At 40.3% G+C, this 16740-nt stretch overlaps 1 protein-coding gene across 6 annotated transcripts in view; it reads right to left on the bottom strand.

Annotated features, from left to right (window-relative positions):
• Positions 1-12493: 12493 nt before the first annotated feature.
• BEGAIN (brain enriched guanylate kinase associated) overlaps positions 12494-16740 on the bottom strand; it is a 159685-nt gene continuing 155438 nt past the window's right edge. For all 6 annotated transcript variants that reach the window (XM_033062691.2, XM_033062694.2, XM_033062695.2 and 3 more), the window contains one exon: positions 12494-14602. In XM_033062691.2, coding sequence (XP_032918582.1) covers positions 13229-14602 — 1374 coding nt within the window. In that variant the 3' untranslated portion in view covers positions 12494-13228. The remainder of the gene's footprint in view (positions 14603-16740) is intronic.

Below are 16740 nucleotides of genomic sequence, written 5' to 3'. Positions count from 1 at the left end.
GAGACAACGTGTCATTATTAAAATAAAGACAATGCTTTTGGGACTCCAGAATCTGATGTAATTTACATTTGGATCTCTGGTCTCTACTTCAGAAATGCAATTTTAAACTATCTTTTTATTAATGAGATATACAATGTTTTCCTTGTTTTTCAACATAATAGCCAAACTACCACATTAATTATGCATCTTTGGGGTTTTTTGTTATTTGGTGCATTTTGAATGCCCTTCAGAGAGAGTGAGGTTTGCAAGTCTGACAAGGTTTCTCTGAGGGAATAAGAAATTTCTCCTCTTACTTTTCCAGTTGCTGCTAATAAGTTGAATGCTGTCTTTGGTGCAACTGAACTAAATTCACTGGAGTAACAGAAAATGTGTCCTTTTTTCACAAAAGAAAAGTGTTACCTGGACCTGGGCTTATATGTTTGCATTGGTCAATGCTTATGGGTCAACACTTTCATACAAAATCCTGCATCCAAATTTGGATGTGCTCATAGAAGTGAGTCAGGGGAGGCTTAGTTTAGATATCAGGAAAAGGTTTATCACCCAGAGAGCGGTCAAGCCCTGGAACAGGCTCCTCAGGGAAGTGGTGACTGCACCAATTCCAGGCAGTCCTGGAGCTCTGGACAGTGCTCCCAGGTGTGACTCTTGGGGTGTCCTGCCAGGAGCTGGTGATCGTGATGAGTCTCTTCCAACTCAGAATATTCTGTGACTCCATGATTCTGTGTAATACTCGACATGTGAATGGCTCCTGGACTTGATGTTCCACCAAATGAAATCTCTACTTTTCTGGTGCAATGAGTCTCTTTGGGTCTTGGCCCTTCAGATTGCTTTGCTCTTCACATGATGTTGCTGCAGGAACACCTAACAGGGAGCCCTGAGCCTCCTTTCCTCCCCCTATTCTCTACCCTCCTGTTTTCCATGTATTTCAAAGGATGCTTAAGCATTCCCTTGGGAACTGCAGTCCTAAAAAATGAGGATAATGACCTTTTCATTGTGTTTTAAACCGGCTTTTACTTAGTTGTCTGTCAAGGGAGTAATTTCAGAGAAATTGTATTGTTCATAATCTACCCTGAGATCAGATGGTACCATTTTAATTTTAGTTAGGAAGCCTAACTGTACTTAGCTTTTCACCAAACTCCTCCAGTTTAATAAACTCACATTTAGTTGTGCATTAATTATTCCTGAACCTGAGATCTTCTTGAAAGGCGGCAACTGAATGAGCCAATACAAAATAATTTCATGAGAGAACTTGTCAGGGGAAAATTTTGGCAGTAATTTGAGGAAATTATGGAAAAAATATCAATGGACTCTTCAGATATTTTCTAGAGGGATGTTATTTTTTTTCATAACATAAGCACTCATCATTTGCTCCTGAAATTAATAGCTCTGTTTTTATTTTTTACATTCATAATTAGACATTAATTTTCTCTCTGAATGGTTACATTTAAAATTCTACAATCATTCCCTTTTGAGCAAGTACTGCTCTGAATCTCTGGGAAAAAAATTCAAGAAGATTTAGTATATTTAAAATGTTACGACATTATCTGGGTGATTTATTTTTACATTCACATGGGACACAATCCCATCCACGAAGTCACTGTAGGAGTGCAGGAATTCCAATAAAGGCTTCCACAGAACATAACTGTGCAGGTCTAACCCTCACAACATCCTACACTAACTTCTTCTTTCTGCTTTTAAGTATAATTTTTGCAACACGTCTCAAGGACTGTTTTTAAATTTCCTCATGTTTCCTTGGGGTTTTTTTCCCCTCTGCTGGTTCTATTATTTCTCTGTTTGCCATTCCTCAATTACTCCTCAGGACAATGATTCAGGACATCTTTGAATGCCTGTGATGCACATTTCCCTTCATGAGCACAACCACAAAGAAACCTGAAGCTGTGGGAGGCTTTCAGCCATCAGTTTTTCCTGGCCTGTAGAGACCAGGCTGAAGTGTAGCGGAAGTATTTGTGGCTGGAACATTGTTAAGTACATGACACAAGAGTGGCATCACTGATCCCTCTGGAACACCATCTCCCATCAAGCAAATAACATGATGCTGCTTTGTGAAGGAGGTGTACATAAAACACATTCTTTCATGTTCATATAGGTGTGGTGCCTAGTTTTTCAGAAAATAGCCTGTCATCCAGGCAGCTTTTTAGGCACATTTTCTGGTGTTATGGCATGTGCAACCAGTGAGGTGATAAAGCTTGATTTCTCTTCACTACCTCTGTTACCTATTGGTGCACCTAGGGTGTAGCTGGCTGTCTGAGCAATCTGTTGTGCCTGGACAGCTCTCACAGGGCTCCTCACCATTGTGCAGAGGGAGGTGGGAGGTGGGAGCCAGAGGAGGCTGGAGGTGAATCAGGTTTGAGTGCTCAGCCCTTTCCTGCATCATTAGGCTGCTGGAATACCCTTGTGATGGCTACAGGGGAGACCCTCGACTGGGCTGGCCACAGCTGTTAGCAATTGAAAGTCTGCTGCATTTGCATGGGATTTCTTAAGCTTGCTTTGGAAATTGTTCTTATAAGGTTTTGGAGAATCACAGAATGGTTTGGGTTGGAAGGGACCTTAAAGCCCACCCAGCTCCAGCCCCTCTGACAGGGCAGGGACACCTTCCACTTGACCAGATTGTTGGAGGCTTCATCCAGCCTGGCCTTGGACACTTCCAGGGATGGGGCATCCACAGCTTCTCTGGGCAACCTCTTCCTGTGCCTCACCACCCTCACCTTCAAGTAAAGAATATCTTCCTAACATCTAATCTAAATCTCTCTTCTTTCAGTTTAAAACCCTTGTTCCTTCTTCTCCTATCATTATACAAAATGTTGTTCTCCCTCTCTTTTATAAGACCCCAGTAAGTACTGGAGGTCACACAGATCTCCATGGAGCCTTCTCTTCTCCTATCTGAACAACTTCTGCATTCTCAGCCTTTCCTCGGGGTTCCAGCCCTTGGAGAGTCTTCATGGCTGTCCTCTGGATCCACATTAGCAGGTCTCTGTCTCCCTTGTGCTGAAACCAGGACATTCTCATCTCTAGTTGTGTAATCTACATGGTCCCAAGGCACAGAGTGAGGTGTTGATTTACACACCTTTATCCAAGATGCATCTAAGCTTAGGACAAAACTGTCCCCCTGCAGAAATGCTGGGAAGCAGAAAAAAAAAAGGTACTATTTGGAGAAGGAAAGCAAACTGCTATACACTTTGTATTGCAGTACTGTTTTCAGGAGTGTTTTGAACATTTTAGTGCAATAAATAAAAGGAATAGAGCTAATAATTGAACCTCTGGAATGAAGAGGGAAATAATAAGCAGATCTCATATTCCAGGAGGCTGAACCCATCACATGTCAGCCTGACACAACAACATCTCTGCTGTGAGCTGCAACTGTCTGAGGCAGGAGTGCCAGCATCCAGGGGAACCAGTTCTTCATCTTTCAAGGAATTACACTGCTTAACAGACACATTTGTTTCCCACTGTAATATTATTGTACAGTTTTCTGTACTGATTATTTTTTGTCTTTAAATTGTGTTTTTATTTGTGTATTAGCAGTCTGAAAATAATCTCTTCTGTGCCTAGGGTAAGAAGGGTATACCTTGCTTTTATAAAACAGCCAATTCAACTCTCAGGTTTCAGACCAAATAGTTTTCTGCATGATTGGAACTCATCTAAATTACTAATAAAATAATTTCAACTGAAATGAAATGGTCATAATTTTATAATAATATATGTGTTTAATATAAGTATTGGGCATAATACATATACATTTGTGAGCTACATGGTGGAAAATATCTTCCTCCTATTAAAGATGTGGGCACACACACAAAGATAAATGACTGGCCCAGCAAAAATATCTGCTCTTTTTCTAGGCAAACAATCCCAACACAGCAGTCCAATGGAAAATCATTTGTTAAATAGAATTCAGAATAGATCGCTGTAGCTGCTGGGAGGGTTATGCTGACAAGGATCAAGATCAGTAGTTTATCTACAGTTTGTATTCTACTTTTTCTAAATTCCTGAATAATTTTAACATGATTCAAATGTATAAGACAATTAAATGTGACATTCCATAGCCAGAGAGCACAGTCTGTGTGTCTTCAGTAGGTTTAAAATGAGCCCTAAAGCCTTTATAAGACTTGGTGTGTGGGAAGTCTCTAGAATGGCTAGAGGCATGAATTGAATGTACTGTAAATAAACTGTGGCATGAAAACTTTCACTAGTGTTCAGGGAGGAGAGAAAATGCTGATGAATGTCGAAACCATAACATTTGAATGCAGTGGGTAGCTCCTGCCTGACACACATAGGCTGGAGCAGAGAAAAATTGATTAATTCACCCAGCACAATGAGGGAGAAGCCTGACTCTGACATTGCCATTAAACAGGAAAAAATTTGACAGGTTGGTGAAGTTATGCTGTATGTTTTTTTCATCGCTGTTGTACATTTCTGAGGAGCTGTTGCCCTGGTGCCTGCTCTGCAGATGTGGTTCTCCAACATCAGGGGACACCAAGATTTTCTCAGGTCTGCCCTGTGAGCCCACAGGAAAACAAAACTCTTTCCTGATTTCCAGTCTCCATTTCTTGGACAACAGGAAATGATAAGATAATTGTACCCTTGATCCTCAAAGTCTGGGAGGTTCCCAGGCTTGACTGGTGTTTCTCCTTCATTTTCTGATGAGTCTGACTTCATTCTGTTGTCTGTGGTCTGTTGCTGTGCAGTGCTAGGATTGTGTACCCGAAAAAAGTGAAATGGAGACATGCCTCTCTCTCTCTGGTGCTCTTGCCTTCCTTTTTACCTCCTCCTACCCCCATCAGGTATTCTCAGCTGCCCCTTGAGCTATGGAGGCCACAAATTTCACGACCTGCCTGGACAACCTATGGGATCTCCATCACTGATGGAATGAGGGAATGCTGCTGTGTGGATACAACTATTACTACAGCATCTGAGAGCCTTAAAAGCATCATCCTGAGATGTGTGCTGGTTCAAATGGGATCAAAATCTGACTGTCACCAGCCTCTGAAAGAGCAGCTGAGAAGAGACATTGCTAGTTGCTGTCTGCCAGCAGTGTTGCAGTCACGATGCTTCTCCCAGGCTCTTGCCAGTGGTACAGCTCCTGCAGAGAGTGAGTGTGCTCTGCAGTGAAGTGGAAAGCCTTTCTCAGATGGAGAAAGGTTCCTTATCACCTCCTTAGCAGCTGCACCAGTCCAGTCCAGTGGGCTCTCTGAACAGTCCTGCTTCTTTGAAGTCTTCCCTGTTCTGTTGTTTGCTCGGTTTATTTTTCTCCAGTAAGAGCTATTTCTTTTGACAGCTGTGTGAAGCTTTATCCACTCAGCAGGAGAATATCCAGGGCAATTCCCAAGTATCAGTGTCTAGCTGGTGTGGGTGGCACTAATGGAAGAAGGTGCAGATGTGCCAAGGAAATTTGTGGCCAGGGTGGTGCCTTTTTTGAACAGATAATTTTTGTGTAAATTGATAAATAGCTTTGGCATGCAAGTGAGTATAAATATAAACTGCAGAGTGTTGACAAATATGATCCATGCAGTGTCAGTGTCTGTGGAAAAATGAGGTGGAGCCCAGCTGTTGTGTAGTAATTTCCAAATCCTGTATGCTGAGGCTTTTGCTCTTTCAGTTTAAGAAGCTTTGCAGGGGAAAGGGAGACCTCAGGGTAATGGACTTTCTTCAAATACTGGTAGTTCAAATAGTCCCCTTCATTTCTCTGTATGAGGTACAGACAGGTGTGAAGTGAGGTACTTAGCCCAGGGACTGACCTGTGAATAGGAAATGTTAAAAAATAGGAAAAAATACTAAGGATAAGACAGCATGATATTTGGTAATGGTAGGCAGGTAATGCAATATGCGTGGCCTATGCAATTATAATCAAGAGACTATTCTGTCAAGTACTGTATCATCAAGTCATAAGAGACAATCCACCCTTCATAATACTAAAGGAAAAAAAGATAGAGGAATTGTCCTAACTTTTTATAAGCATAAAATACAGATGTTGGACAAATTACCAATTTGGTAGGGCTTGGGAGTTGTGTATGCATTTTCAGGAGTTGAAAGTTAGGTTGCTTGAGTGGGAGCAACACTTTCTCTCTAAACAAAGCAGAAATTCAAAGCTCAAAATAAAGTAGTCTTAGAAGTCAGAGACAAGTGGAGTTAAGAACTGAAGCAAGAAATCAAGTTTAATTGGTGTCATCTAGAGTGCCAAAAAGTGCATTTCATCTTCATCATCAATAGAGAATGAAAGAAGAGTAAAAGGCAGTCCAAACCTATTTTAAATAAAATGCTTGTTTGGGGTCTTTATAAAGCATGACTTCACTGGATTTGTTGTGTTCCCACACCTCAGCTTTGTGGACTCTGAAATCTCAGTAATGAGCTGTTTACTGACATTCTTTTCAATTAGACCATTTCTCCTTGAGTAGCAAATGTTATTCTGTTAAACTGATTTCATTTCAGGATTGTTTTTCCCTACTGACACAAGTCAGGTCTTTACAGGCAGGACTGACAGCTCCAGCAAAAACCCCCATGTCACTGCAGCTTGCAAAACATGATTTTAATTTTTTCTCTTTAAAAAGAGGTGGCGAAAAAAGTCAAAATTAGATTGAATGAAAATAGTCTGTTTCTAAAAGCCTTTTCCTGGGATGTCTTCATAATGTTCCCTGAAAATCAGGGGAATACAGTAAATGTTGTGACTGGAATGTTTTACTGCATTTTGTGCTGACAGAGCAATCATCCTTGCTCTGCCTCCATTCCCTTATCTATCCTTGCAGCTTGTCAGGAAAATCCAAGTTGGTTCAAAACAGCAACATGCAAGTTCTCAGCTCAGTTTCTTTGGCAGTGTATGTATTTTCTGGGAAAAATATGGAAAAAACCCAGTTCTATTGTAGTTAAGCATGACTGTCTTAGGAATAATTTGGCCTTTTAATAGTTTGGATGCACAGAATAATTTTTGAATTATCTTTCTTCCAGTGTCAGGTCTTTCCTTCCCCACCTTCAGGCTATTCTGGACTCTGAAAGCCCAGGTAAGTGGGGATGAATCAGAAAACAATGATTCACTTCCTGTGCTAAGGCTGAGCTTGAGAACTTGAGCCTTCATTCTTTATCTGTTTCTCAAGTTATAGCATAAGCAAAAGGCCAAGAGCCTTAAAATCTGCTAAAACTAAAATAGCTAACTCCTTACTATCTCTCTGGGATTAGGCATGTCATCTTAGTGTAACTCCCAGGGCTTTAGGGATAAGAGCATTTCCCTCATTTGGGGAGGATAAAGACTGTGAAGTGCTGAAGGTCCATTGAAGTAAATTGACAAATTTAAGTCAAGTGAACATAAATCCGGATTTATCTCCTTGCCAAAAATAATCCCACCAGAGTCAATACTTGCAATTTATCAGTTAGAAGTGCTGCTGCTGTTGTCCCCACTTCCTTAGGTTGGTGGCACAGTGGTTTATTGAGGTGAGATGTTCTGTGCTGTCTGGACATTGGGTGTAGGTCTTCCTCCTCATGCCACCCTACATAACTGTCTCCAGATCAAGAGGATTTCTACTGTAACAATAAAAAGTCTACTTTCACAAAAAACCTCTTGAGTGGGAGCCTGCTGAAATTTATAACCCTTGTATGCTGAGGATGCTTTTATTCCTTGTGCTCTGTTTTTCAATGTCACATGTGAAGACCTGGAGTGGGAAAGGACATTGGCTGACATTGACATTACAAATTTAATTATTCTGGGACTTGCTGTTGTTTCTCTTCTTCTAAATCACAGAGCTGTCATTGCTTGGCTGAATGTAGTAAATAGTGCTGTGGCTCTGCAGCTCGTGCACGTCTGCTCTGACTCATAAACTGCAAAGGAAAAATTGAAATGGGTGAATATATTTAAATATTCATTAGAGCTGACTTCAAAAATTAGAATTTTTCAGAACAATCACAGATAGAGTATTAATGTATATTTATCATGATGGGTGTGTTGTTGAGGAGGCACTTAACTCCCCTCAAGGATATTTTCCAACAATTTCCTCTTGTATGGATACATCTTGTTTGGCCCTTGCAGACGAAGGTGCTCTCCCTACTCTGGGATGGAGTAAATGTCTGCAGGGATGAGCCTTGCCTCAGCAGGAGGGGTGGGAGAGGCTTTACCACTGCCCACAGGTGTGGGATGTGGGGCTGACACCAGCCTTAAGGAGCTCCCATCTGGCAGAGAGCAGAGTCCCCTTCTCTGCAGCTCTGGGGCTGAGGAGCCTGGGGAAGAGAGAGCTCGGGGGTTTTGAACAGCAGCCTTCCAAATCCTTGGTGCCTGGGACATTGGGCTGGTGTTTAAGACCTTGTGGGGTACAAAAGGAGCAAAACCTTTCATTGCATGAACATTCAAATTATTCTTTTTAGCTGCAGCTAAACAAAACCTCTCAATTACTGAGATACAGGAAAAAGAAAATACCAAAGAGAAAATAATGTGAGACGCTCGAATGAATGGCAAGTTGTTAAAGAATGGCTGAATCCCCAGAGTTGTTTTTAACAATGAAGTTTGTTTACAAAGACACGGAGGAAAAATTAGAAAAACAATGAGAAAACAACTGGTAATGTTAATATAAGAGCATGTGGACAACATGCCATGGTGTGGTGCTTGCAGCTCAGTGTGTGTGGTCTTTAGGAGCTGCTCTCGTCTGTGTAGTCCTTTCCTTGAACTGCACTTTTGTACTGGGGCTTGGAACAGCTCTCTGTTCATATTAAAAGTTACGGTGTTCAGCAGTAGAAAGGTGAGGAGGATGTTCCTTGAAGAGAATAAAAAGCAGTTAGTGTCCTGAAAGGAGTGTCTTACAAAAGAAAAATCTGAGAGGACTACATCTACACAATTTAAGCAATATTTAGGGAGACATTTTACAGTAGTCTGTAAAGATTACAAGGTTGCAGACATGAATGGGGGATAAGAATTTTATATGAAAGTCCAAAAGATGTTAATTAGTACTTTGAAATTAAACAAGGGGAAATTAATCTAAGTAGCTGCATAATCATGGTCTGTGATAGATTATGGAGTGAAAATTCTTTTTAATTAAAAGTGCTGGAAGGGGAAAGAATTAGTTTGATTAATTTTCTAGTTTGGGTGAACAAGTTAGAAACTGTTGACTTGAAAATGACCAGTGTTATGGCTTGCCATGATTTAAACTTAAAAAAATTAACTATTTCTAGACTTCTAAAAAGTTTAACAAAAGAGACCTGCATTATTCATAATTATTGAGATTTCACACCTTTTTTCAAAATTAATTGGGAGTGAGAAAACATCTCAAAAATACATTTTCTTTCCATGATTTCATAATATTTTTGCACTGTTACTCCTGTTGAATTATAACCCATATCCTTAATAACATTTTTGTATTCTTGTCTGTTTTGATATGTGATTCAATATGCCTCACTCTGATCCCTTTCACTTTCTGATCCCCCTTTATTTTCCTGCTGATCAGTGTTCTGTGTCATATTCATTCTGCTTTTGGTTTTCATCATTAAAATGACATTTTTCATCTTCTGCTTCACTGCACTGTTGGGGACTTGCCACTTCTTTTACTCGCCCTTTCTGTTCTTACTCGTGGCAAATGAAAAAATGAATCCAATAAAAATTCCTGCCATAGTTACTTACAAATCCTGCCCATGAAATTTGGTTTGGAAAAGTGAGGTTTTGTGGCAGCATGGAGACACCTTGGTGTTCTGGTAATGCTTAGAAAATTGAACATTTATGTCCTTGAAGAAAGGTATTTAATGGCAAATTCTTGGCCACTGGAGTGAAGGGGTTTCTGGCACTTTGCTGGACATCTGTTCTTTTGCTTTCTGGAGACACTTGTCATTAAATGAACATAAGAATAGAGTTTATCAAACCACATCCTCCTGCAGGAAAAAGGGAAGTCAGCTCTCCTAAGAAGGATCTATCAGTTACTGTTCTTTTGCTGAAATGTCCTACAGAAGGTAAGTGCTCTGAGGAACTGGTGGCAGACAGATCTACTGCCCCTTTTATCTGTGTTCAGGCTTGTTCTCTGTCTTTGTCTCTTTTTAACAAGGTTCAAACTCCTAAAATCTCAGTGACTATCAGTGTGTACAACCAGGTTGTCTGATGGCACAGCAGAACTCTATTGGCTGTTTTCAACATCTCTAGTGACAGAATTCAAAACTGGATTACTTCTTCCTTGTGTGAAAACTGAAGGGAGGCAAAAAATTAGGAAAAACTACCACACTACCACAAAGAAAATTTGAATCTATGGTGAAAACACCAATTATCATTTTGTCCTTATGCTTCAGCTCTTCTCTGTGATTGTCTCAAAAAAATCTAAATTTATTGTGACAAAATTAACCTCAAAATCCCAGGAATCAATCCTTTATTCTAATCTTTCAATTTTCTTTTTTAAATTAAACTAAACCATAGTATATCTGTAAATCTGAGAAAATTTTGGTGAATTATTGAAACTTTTTCTCGTGTTCATAGGAAATAAGCAAAATTATTGTCAGTTTTTCTAGTTAAGGAGAAAACTAAATCAACACATTAAAGCTGAAGAATTTTTACAGCCATTTTGATTGATTCAGTTGAAATTCATTACAGGGTAATATATTGTTCTGTAACAGAATTCGTTACAGAAAAATGTTACAAGGTTATAGGCTATTTTATCAAAAAACCTTTGCACTAATTGGCTGAAAAGGTTGGGTTTAATCTATGTATTAGCGCACATAAACTGAGAAAAAGAGTTAAGTGAACCATAGAAGCAGACTTTGAAACTGCAGTAGTATGAAAGAATATAGTAGAACAGGATATTAAATAATCAGAGACATAATATCTAGAAGAAATGTAATTTTGTGTAATTGCCAAAGTAGCACTTTAGGTCAAATAATGAACAATATTATAAAAGGATTAGTCTGACACTGTGTTCCAGTTCATAAATGACACAATTTACTGTTCCATAGCTTACATATTTTCTTAGGTGAGATAACAGTTAATTTTCACCTCTTTCATACAAATCCTTATATTCATTCACCAGAGAAATTAATGTCTTGCCTTAGGGATTGTCTAAATTTTATATACCTGAATGAGTCAACAGTGTGGTTTTTTTTTTCACATCTATTTTCTATCTTGGTGTTTCGAAGGGGGAAATAACAGCTCTTCTGTATCTCCAAGTCAATTTACTGCAGGTCACATCCTGCCATAAGTAGCTCTTGGCCTTTGGAAACCTCATTGTACGTGTTTATTATCGACTTCATGCAATTATTTGCAGCCTGCCCTACCTCTCACACTCACTGTGAGCAAGTTGGGGAGCATAAAATCACAAGGCATGCGATAGTTTTGTACTGAAATGAGCACCACTTTGGAGCTATCTCGTGCCTTACCTGTGTGATATTATTTGCTGCCGTTATTCTCCATGGTGCAACAGACCCTGGAGGAACTGCAGGAGCTTGATGCCCAATCTCCCAAAGAGCACAGCAAGTACTTGCACACATCAATAATGGTCAAAATTTTATAGTACACATAAGGAAATGGAGAGCAATGGGAGTTACTCCTGCCAAGTGCATTGAATCTGTGGCTCCATGATTGAAGACACTTATGTGGGAAATGAACAGTTCTGTAGTCCTGGTTCATAGTTGCCAGGTAACTGCTTTCAGAGAATCAGCAGAAAAAGCATATTTTCTTAATACCTATTGAGTTGATCATTATTTTAGCTTTACAAGGAGCTAGTTTATATTTCCAAGTGATCCCACTGATTACTATCATATACTGCACTAACCAAGGTCTTCCCCCACACATGAGCTGCCAAGAGTCAGTATTTTAAGTATAGGATATATGAACATGACTTAAAATAATCATTAAATATTTATTGCTGTATTCTACCTCTTACCAAGCAGGAACACTGAAGCTGGGAAGAAAATCCCCAGGATTCCCCTTTCTCTCCTTTTTGTTTTTCTCCTCCTCTCGTCTTGCTCTCTGCCTTTTCCTTCTGTCCCAGTTGTACACTCCATAATGGTGAAATGGTGAGAAACATAAAAATTGCTGGAGGAAATGCCAAAAGTACAGGTAAAAATACATCTTCTCAGACTCAGGAGTAAAGGCTACAGATGGCCAGACTTTCCTTATGCTTTAGAAAATTCACTGTTAGAAATACCAAGCTACAGAAAGGGCAGCTGTGGAACGCAACAGTCATAAAGGCATAAAAATTGTGTCAAGTATACAAGTAACAGAGGAAGAGCTTGCATCACTGCGTTTTGAGTAATTTTCTGTTTTCATTCAGTATGCAGAACCCTGTCTGGTGAAGTCAAGACTGTGGATAAACACTTTTTTTTCTCTTGCTTACTTTCAGCAGGCTGATGAGAAGTCATCCTCCCACACACAGAGGCCATGGGCTGTGAACCAGTTTTCTCTAGAGCTTACAGAGAAAGAGAGGCTCTTTTAGAAAGCAATCCGAGAGCTTTAGTCATTAACATTTGCTGGACTGATGCCCCTCAGTGCAATTCCATGTTCTATTGAATGAAGGCAAAAACAACCCCAAAATATATCCACTGGTGTCTTTTATTAAGTTATGCAAAATACAGTATTAATTATGACACTGCATGCATTTTAGACAATATAAATGCAAGCCTACAGAAAATGTGACAAAGAAACCCTCAATTACTTTTGAGGTAGTATACAAGGAAAAATAGGAAAGCAGAAACACAGTGGATTAAAAGAACAAAATATTTGTATCACTTTGTGCATACATTAGTCACTCATAAATACATTTGTATGAAATAACTTAAGATACAATTCCATTCTTGTTAAAAAATATACTTCTTCAAATTCACCATTCTTGTTTGTTTTGATTTCACATGACATTTTATGGTATTTTATCAGGTGGGTTTATTTTTTTTGTCACTGCCATCATGATTTTACCCTTTTCCTCAAGAATTTAGGCACAGATGGCCTCATGCACAAAAATAAATAAGAAACCCGCTTGAAGGGAAAAGAATTCTGCTCAAATAGCTTAGGATAGTCTAATAAATACATTTTTCTTTATAAAAATATTTCAGGTTTATAAAAGAGGGGAGGGGACCATCTCCCATGTGGAAAGGATGTCAAGTGAAAAGTGCTGTATAACATTTTTGAAGAGATTCTGTTTTAAACATATAGTACCATTATGAATATATATTTTATAATAATCCTGTTTCTTAGAACCTCATTGTTCTCTAGAAGTATCAAATGCTCTTTTCTTCCTTTTGTTTGCTGTCTTATTGCCGTTTGGGGAGATGCCTAGTTCAGAAGGGTTCCGTAGAGCTGTGCTTTTGTAAGGCTGTCCTTCCGACTCAGACCAGTGCTCCCAGTCCGCTGGAACTGCGGCTGTTTGCTGTGAACACCCGGATGGCTCCCTTGATCCATGGAAGACTGGTGGATTTCTGAAGCCTCCACTGAACTCTGATTGAGTGACTCAGCTGAGCTGTTGGGGCTCACGTCCACATATTCTCTTTTCAACACCGGGCTATTTTCGATGTTTTTGCTACTGCATAACTGGACAGTGATCCTTTCGTTTTTTTGGTCTCTTGATTCTTTTGTTTTGTAAGTGGGCAATTTGTCCTGTTTACAGCTTGTGCTGATGTCAATGTTCAGGCCACTGTCTGTTCTCAGGAAGCAAGAATCCACAAGTCTGCTTTGGCAGATGTCGTCTCCCTCTGAGCAGCTGTCTGCTTTGTAGCTAGCATAGATGGGGCTTGCTCGACTGTCCCCCTTCTTGATGGGGCTGCTGTAGTACTGCTCTGAGAAACTGCAGGGTGACAGCCTGCCAGCGTTCCTGTAGGAGTACGCTCCAATGTCCTCCACGCTCAGCTGCCTCCATCGCCCTGGCAAGTCTTCTTCTGAAAGGTGGGTGCTCCTGCACTCGTTCCTCATTTTCTGGTTTGCTAACGCCTGCTGTGGTGCTATGGCTGAGAAATGAAAAGGTTCGTTTGCATATGGAGGCAGGGACCTGGTGAAAGTGGGGGAGTTCTCGTTGTCATCAGCAAGCTCCATGTGCTGTGCGGGCTTGGGCTTGGCAAACCTGGGGCTCCCCTGGTGCTCGTAGCCCGCGGGTGATTTCCTCTCAAAGAGCTCGTCTCGGTTGCTCATGTAGATCGCTTGCTGGGAGGCTGTCAGAGTGTTGGCTTGGGCGTTCTCCTTCTCCTCAGACGTGACGCTGAAGCTGGAGTAGGAGCTGGAGGTGGGCAGGGAGGTGATGTACTCTGGGAAGGCTTCGTGGGAGAAGCTGGAATGGAAACCATCTTCTTCCACAGTGCTGTCCGTGGAGTTCTGGGACCGCAGGAACCCCACGTCCTTCACTTGCGTGTCCACGCTCGGCCGCCTCTCCCTCCTCCTCTCCTCGGGGCAGTAAAGGGCCGTGTCACTGCAGTAGATGTCAGATTTGTACTGGGGTCTTTGTCCCACTTTTCCAGCAGAGTCCTGAAAGTTGAGATCCCTCGTGGATGGACTGGACAAGTGTGAGGACAAGCTGTTTGGGTCAGGTTTTTCCAGTACTTTGGCAATGACGCAAGTGGGTATGGTATCAGCGTAAGAAGTGTGGCACAAGGGGACAGAAAGGCTGCACCCGTGTTTTTCCAGGTGGATGCTGACTCTTTCCTGAAAGTCAGTGGGCAACTGCAACATAAAGAGATGGCAAGGAGAAAGGAGAAAAGGGTACATGTCAATAGAGGTGCCAGATGAGTGCTGTTTGTGACATTACACAGCTCACCATACCTGGTTCTTTGGCTAATGTGGTGGCCACAATCTTTGTGTATTTCTGGAAACAAATATAATCCAATGACTTTTGTTTGTTTACGTAACATTTGTACATCTTCATCTGCTTTCCCTCATGGATAACACTATGAAACTGAAGTCCCCTTCCAAATTATTTCAGGTTGATAAAAATGATCATAGAATTGCTCAGGTTAGAAGAGGCCTCTACGCTCAGCCATTAACCCAGCACTTCCAGGATTATTTTACTGATGTAAATGAAATATGGAGTAAACAACAATCTTAAACAGTTAGGTAGGGAATTGCAGCCTAAAACAACACTTTCCAGACTGTGTGCTTGGGTGTGAGTTGAAGGTAGTGTGGGTGTGCAGAGGTCTCTACAGGGGTGAGGAAGGAGGAAGAGATCAGTTCTATTCTGTTCCTCTTTTGCCTTTCCTCAAGCTCATCTTGCCTACAACCCAGCCAAATTGGCTCCTGCCCTCCAGCATCACCTTTGATAAACAATGCTGTTTGAAGATGCAGAAAAGCTGACTGACACTTATAGAAGTGGTGCTGGCTGTTGTGACAGGATTATTCCTGTGGTGGGAAGAAGCAGATCAAGCTGGCTTCCTTGCCCCTTCAGTCAGACACTGCTTGTCAGATCAACCATCCACATAAGCCTCAACATGTCCTAACACACTGACAGAAATAAGCACTGAGACCTGAATTCACATTGTTAGTCCTGTGACAGAATTAATCAATAAGTCTGTTATATATCAGAAATAATACATTTTTTTTTTAGAAACTCAGGATCAGGATTGTGGATGGTGGTTTCACCTGCCATTCTGTCATGTGGACCACAAGAGAGAGAAAGATGACAATCCTTGGTGAAGCCTACTTAGGTATCAACAAGCACGCTTTCCTGTCAAATTTTATCTGCCTTGCTCACGTCAGATCTCTGTCAATGATCAGACAGCAATGTGAGAGAGGCTGTCTCTCAGTATTTCTTGCTGGAAATCAGAATTCATGTTTGGAATAAGTTTTGAGTTTGTGATTGTGATAGCTCCTTTTATATTCACGTTGATTTATGCCACTTGGGAATTTATCCCTTCAGTGCTGGACTGAACTCTGATTTACTCAGCATGTTCTTTTTATAAGTAGAAGTTCCTTTCTATAAAATAATCAGTGGTTAACCTTATGACCTTAACAATCTCACTTCCTCCTTAAATTTGTTCCTCTAGAGGAGAAAACACTACAAATACCTGTAGTTGTTCCATTCCCCTTTATTTTTGGAAAAGGAAATTTTAAGGTGCCTGCTCCTTCTCATGGCCTCACATTTTGTAAGATACGGAATCCTCTTTTAGCTTCATTGGGAAGCTTTTAAAGCTGGTTTAATCCCCAAACCTCACTGTGTTCAAAATATGGCATGTAGTGAAATGGCATTCTTGTTATTTGTAGTAGGACGAGTGTTTTTTCAACCAACAGACCTTCCAGGATATTTTGGATTAATCATTATGTTGCTAATTAACTCATATGTCTTGCATTGGAAATAAATGATATTGCCAGTCTGCTGGCAGACAGCAACATTAGTCATAGCAAGTACAGATGCAACAAAGATTGAATAAACAGGTTGTAAACTAGGTCTGGTGTAAATTGCCACAGAAATGAGGAAAAAAAATACAGTTAATTTAATGTGAAAATGCTGTATAGGGCGACTCTTATTTTAGTGTCGTGTAGCACCACTGTTTGATCGATTTTATGTATGTTATTAAGATTATGAAATGTGTTAAAAAGAATGTTATTTTGTGGGCATTGCACTGGAAACGAGAATTACTAAAATGATACTGCTATCACATTACTATATTTTACTACAGTTTAGGCTTCTGAATAACATACAATAGTTTATCAGCCAATATTTGCATTTGTAAAGAATTTATTGGCTGTGACAGCACATTCACACTTGCTAAATTAATAAATGTGTGGACTTAAGAGTGGAGATTGCCTATTTAACTGAGAATATGACAGTCTGGGAAATTGTGGGGAGACCTCACATTTGTGATAGT

This window comes from Catharus ustulatus, chromosome 6 (genome assembly GCF_009819885.2).
Source record: "Catharus ustulatus isolate bCatUst1 chromosome 6, bCatUst1.pri.v2, whole genome shotgun sequence".
Lineage (NCBI taxonomy): Eukaryota > Metazoa > Chordata > Aves > Passeriformes > Turdidae > Catharus > Catharus ustulatus.
Note: the sequence above shows the minus strand (reverse complement) of the source record. Positions and strands in the feature narration are given on the sequence as shown.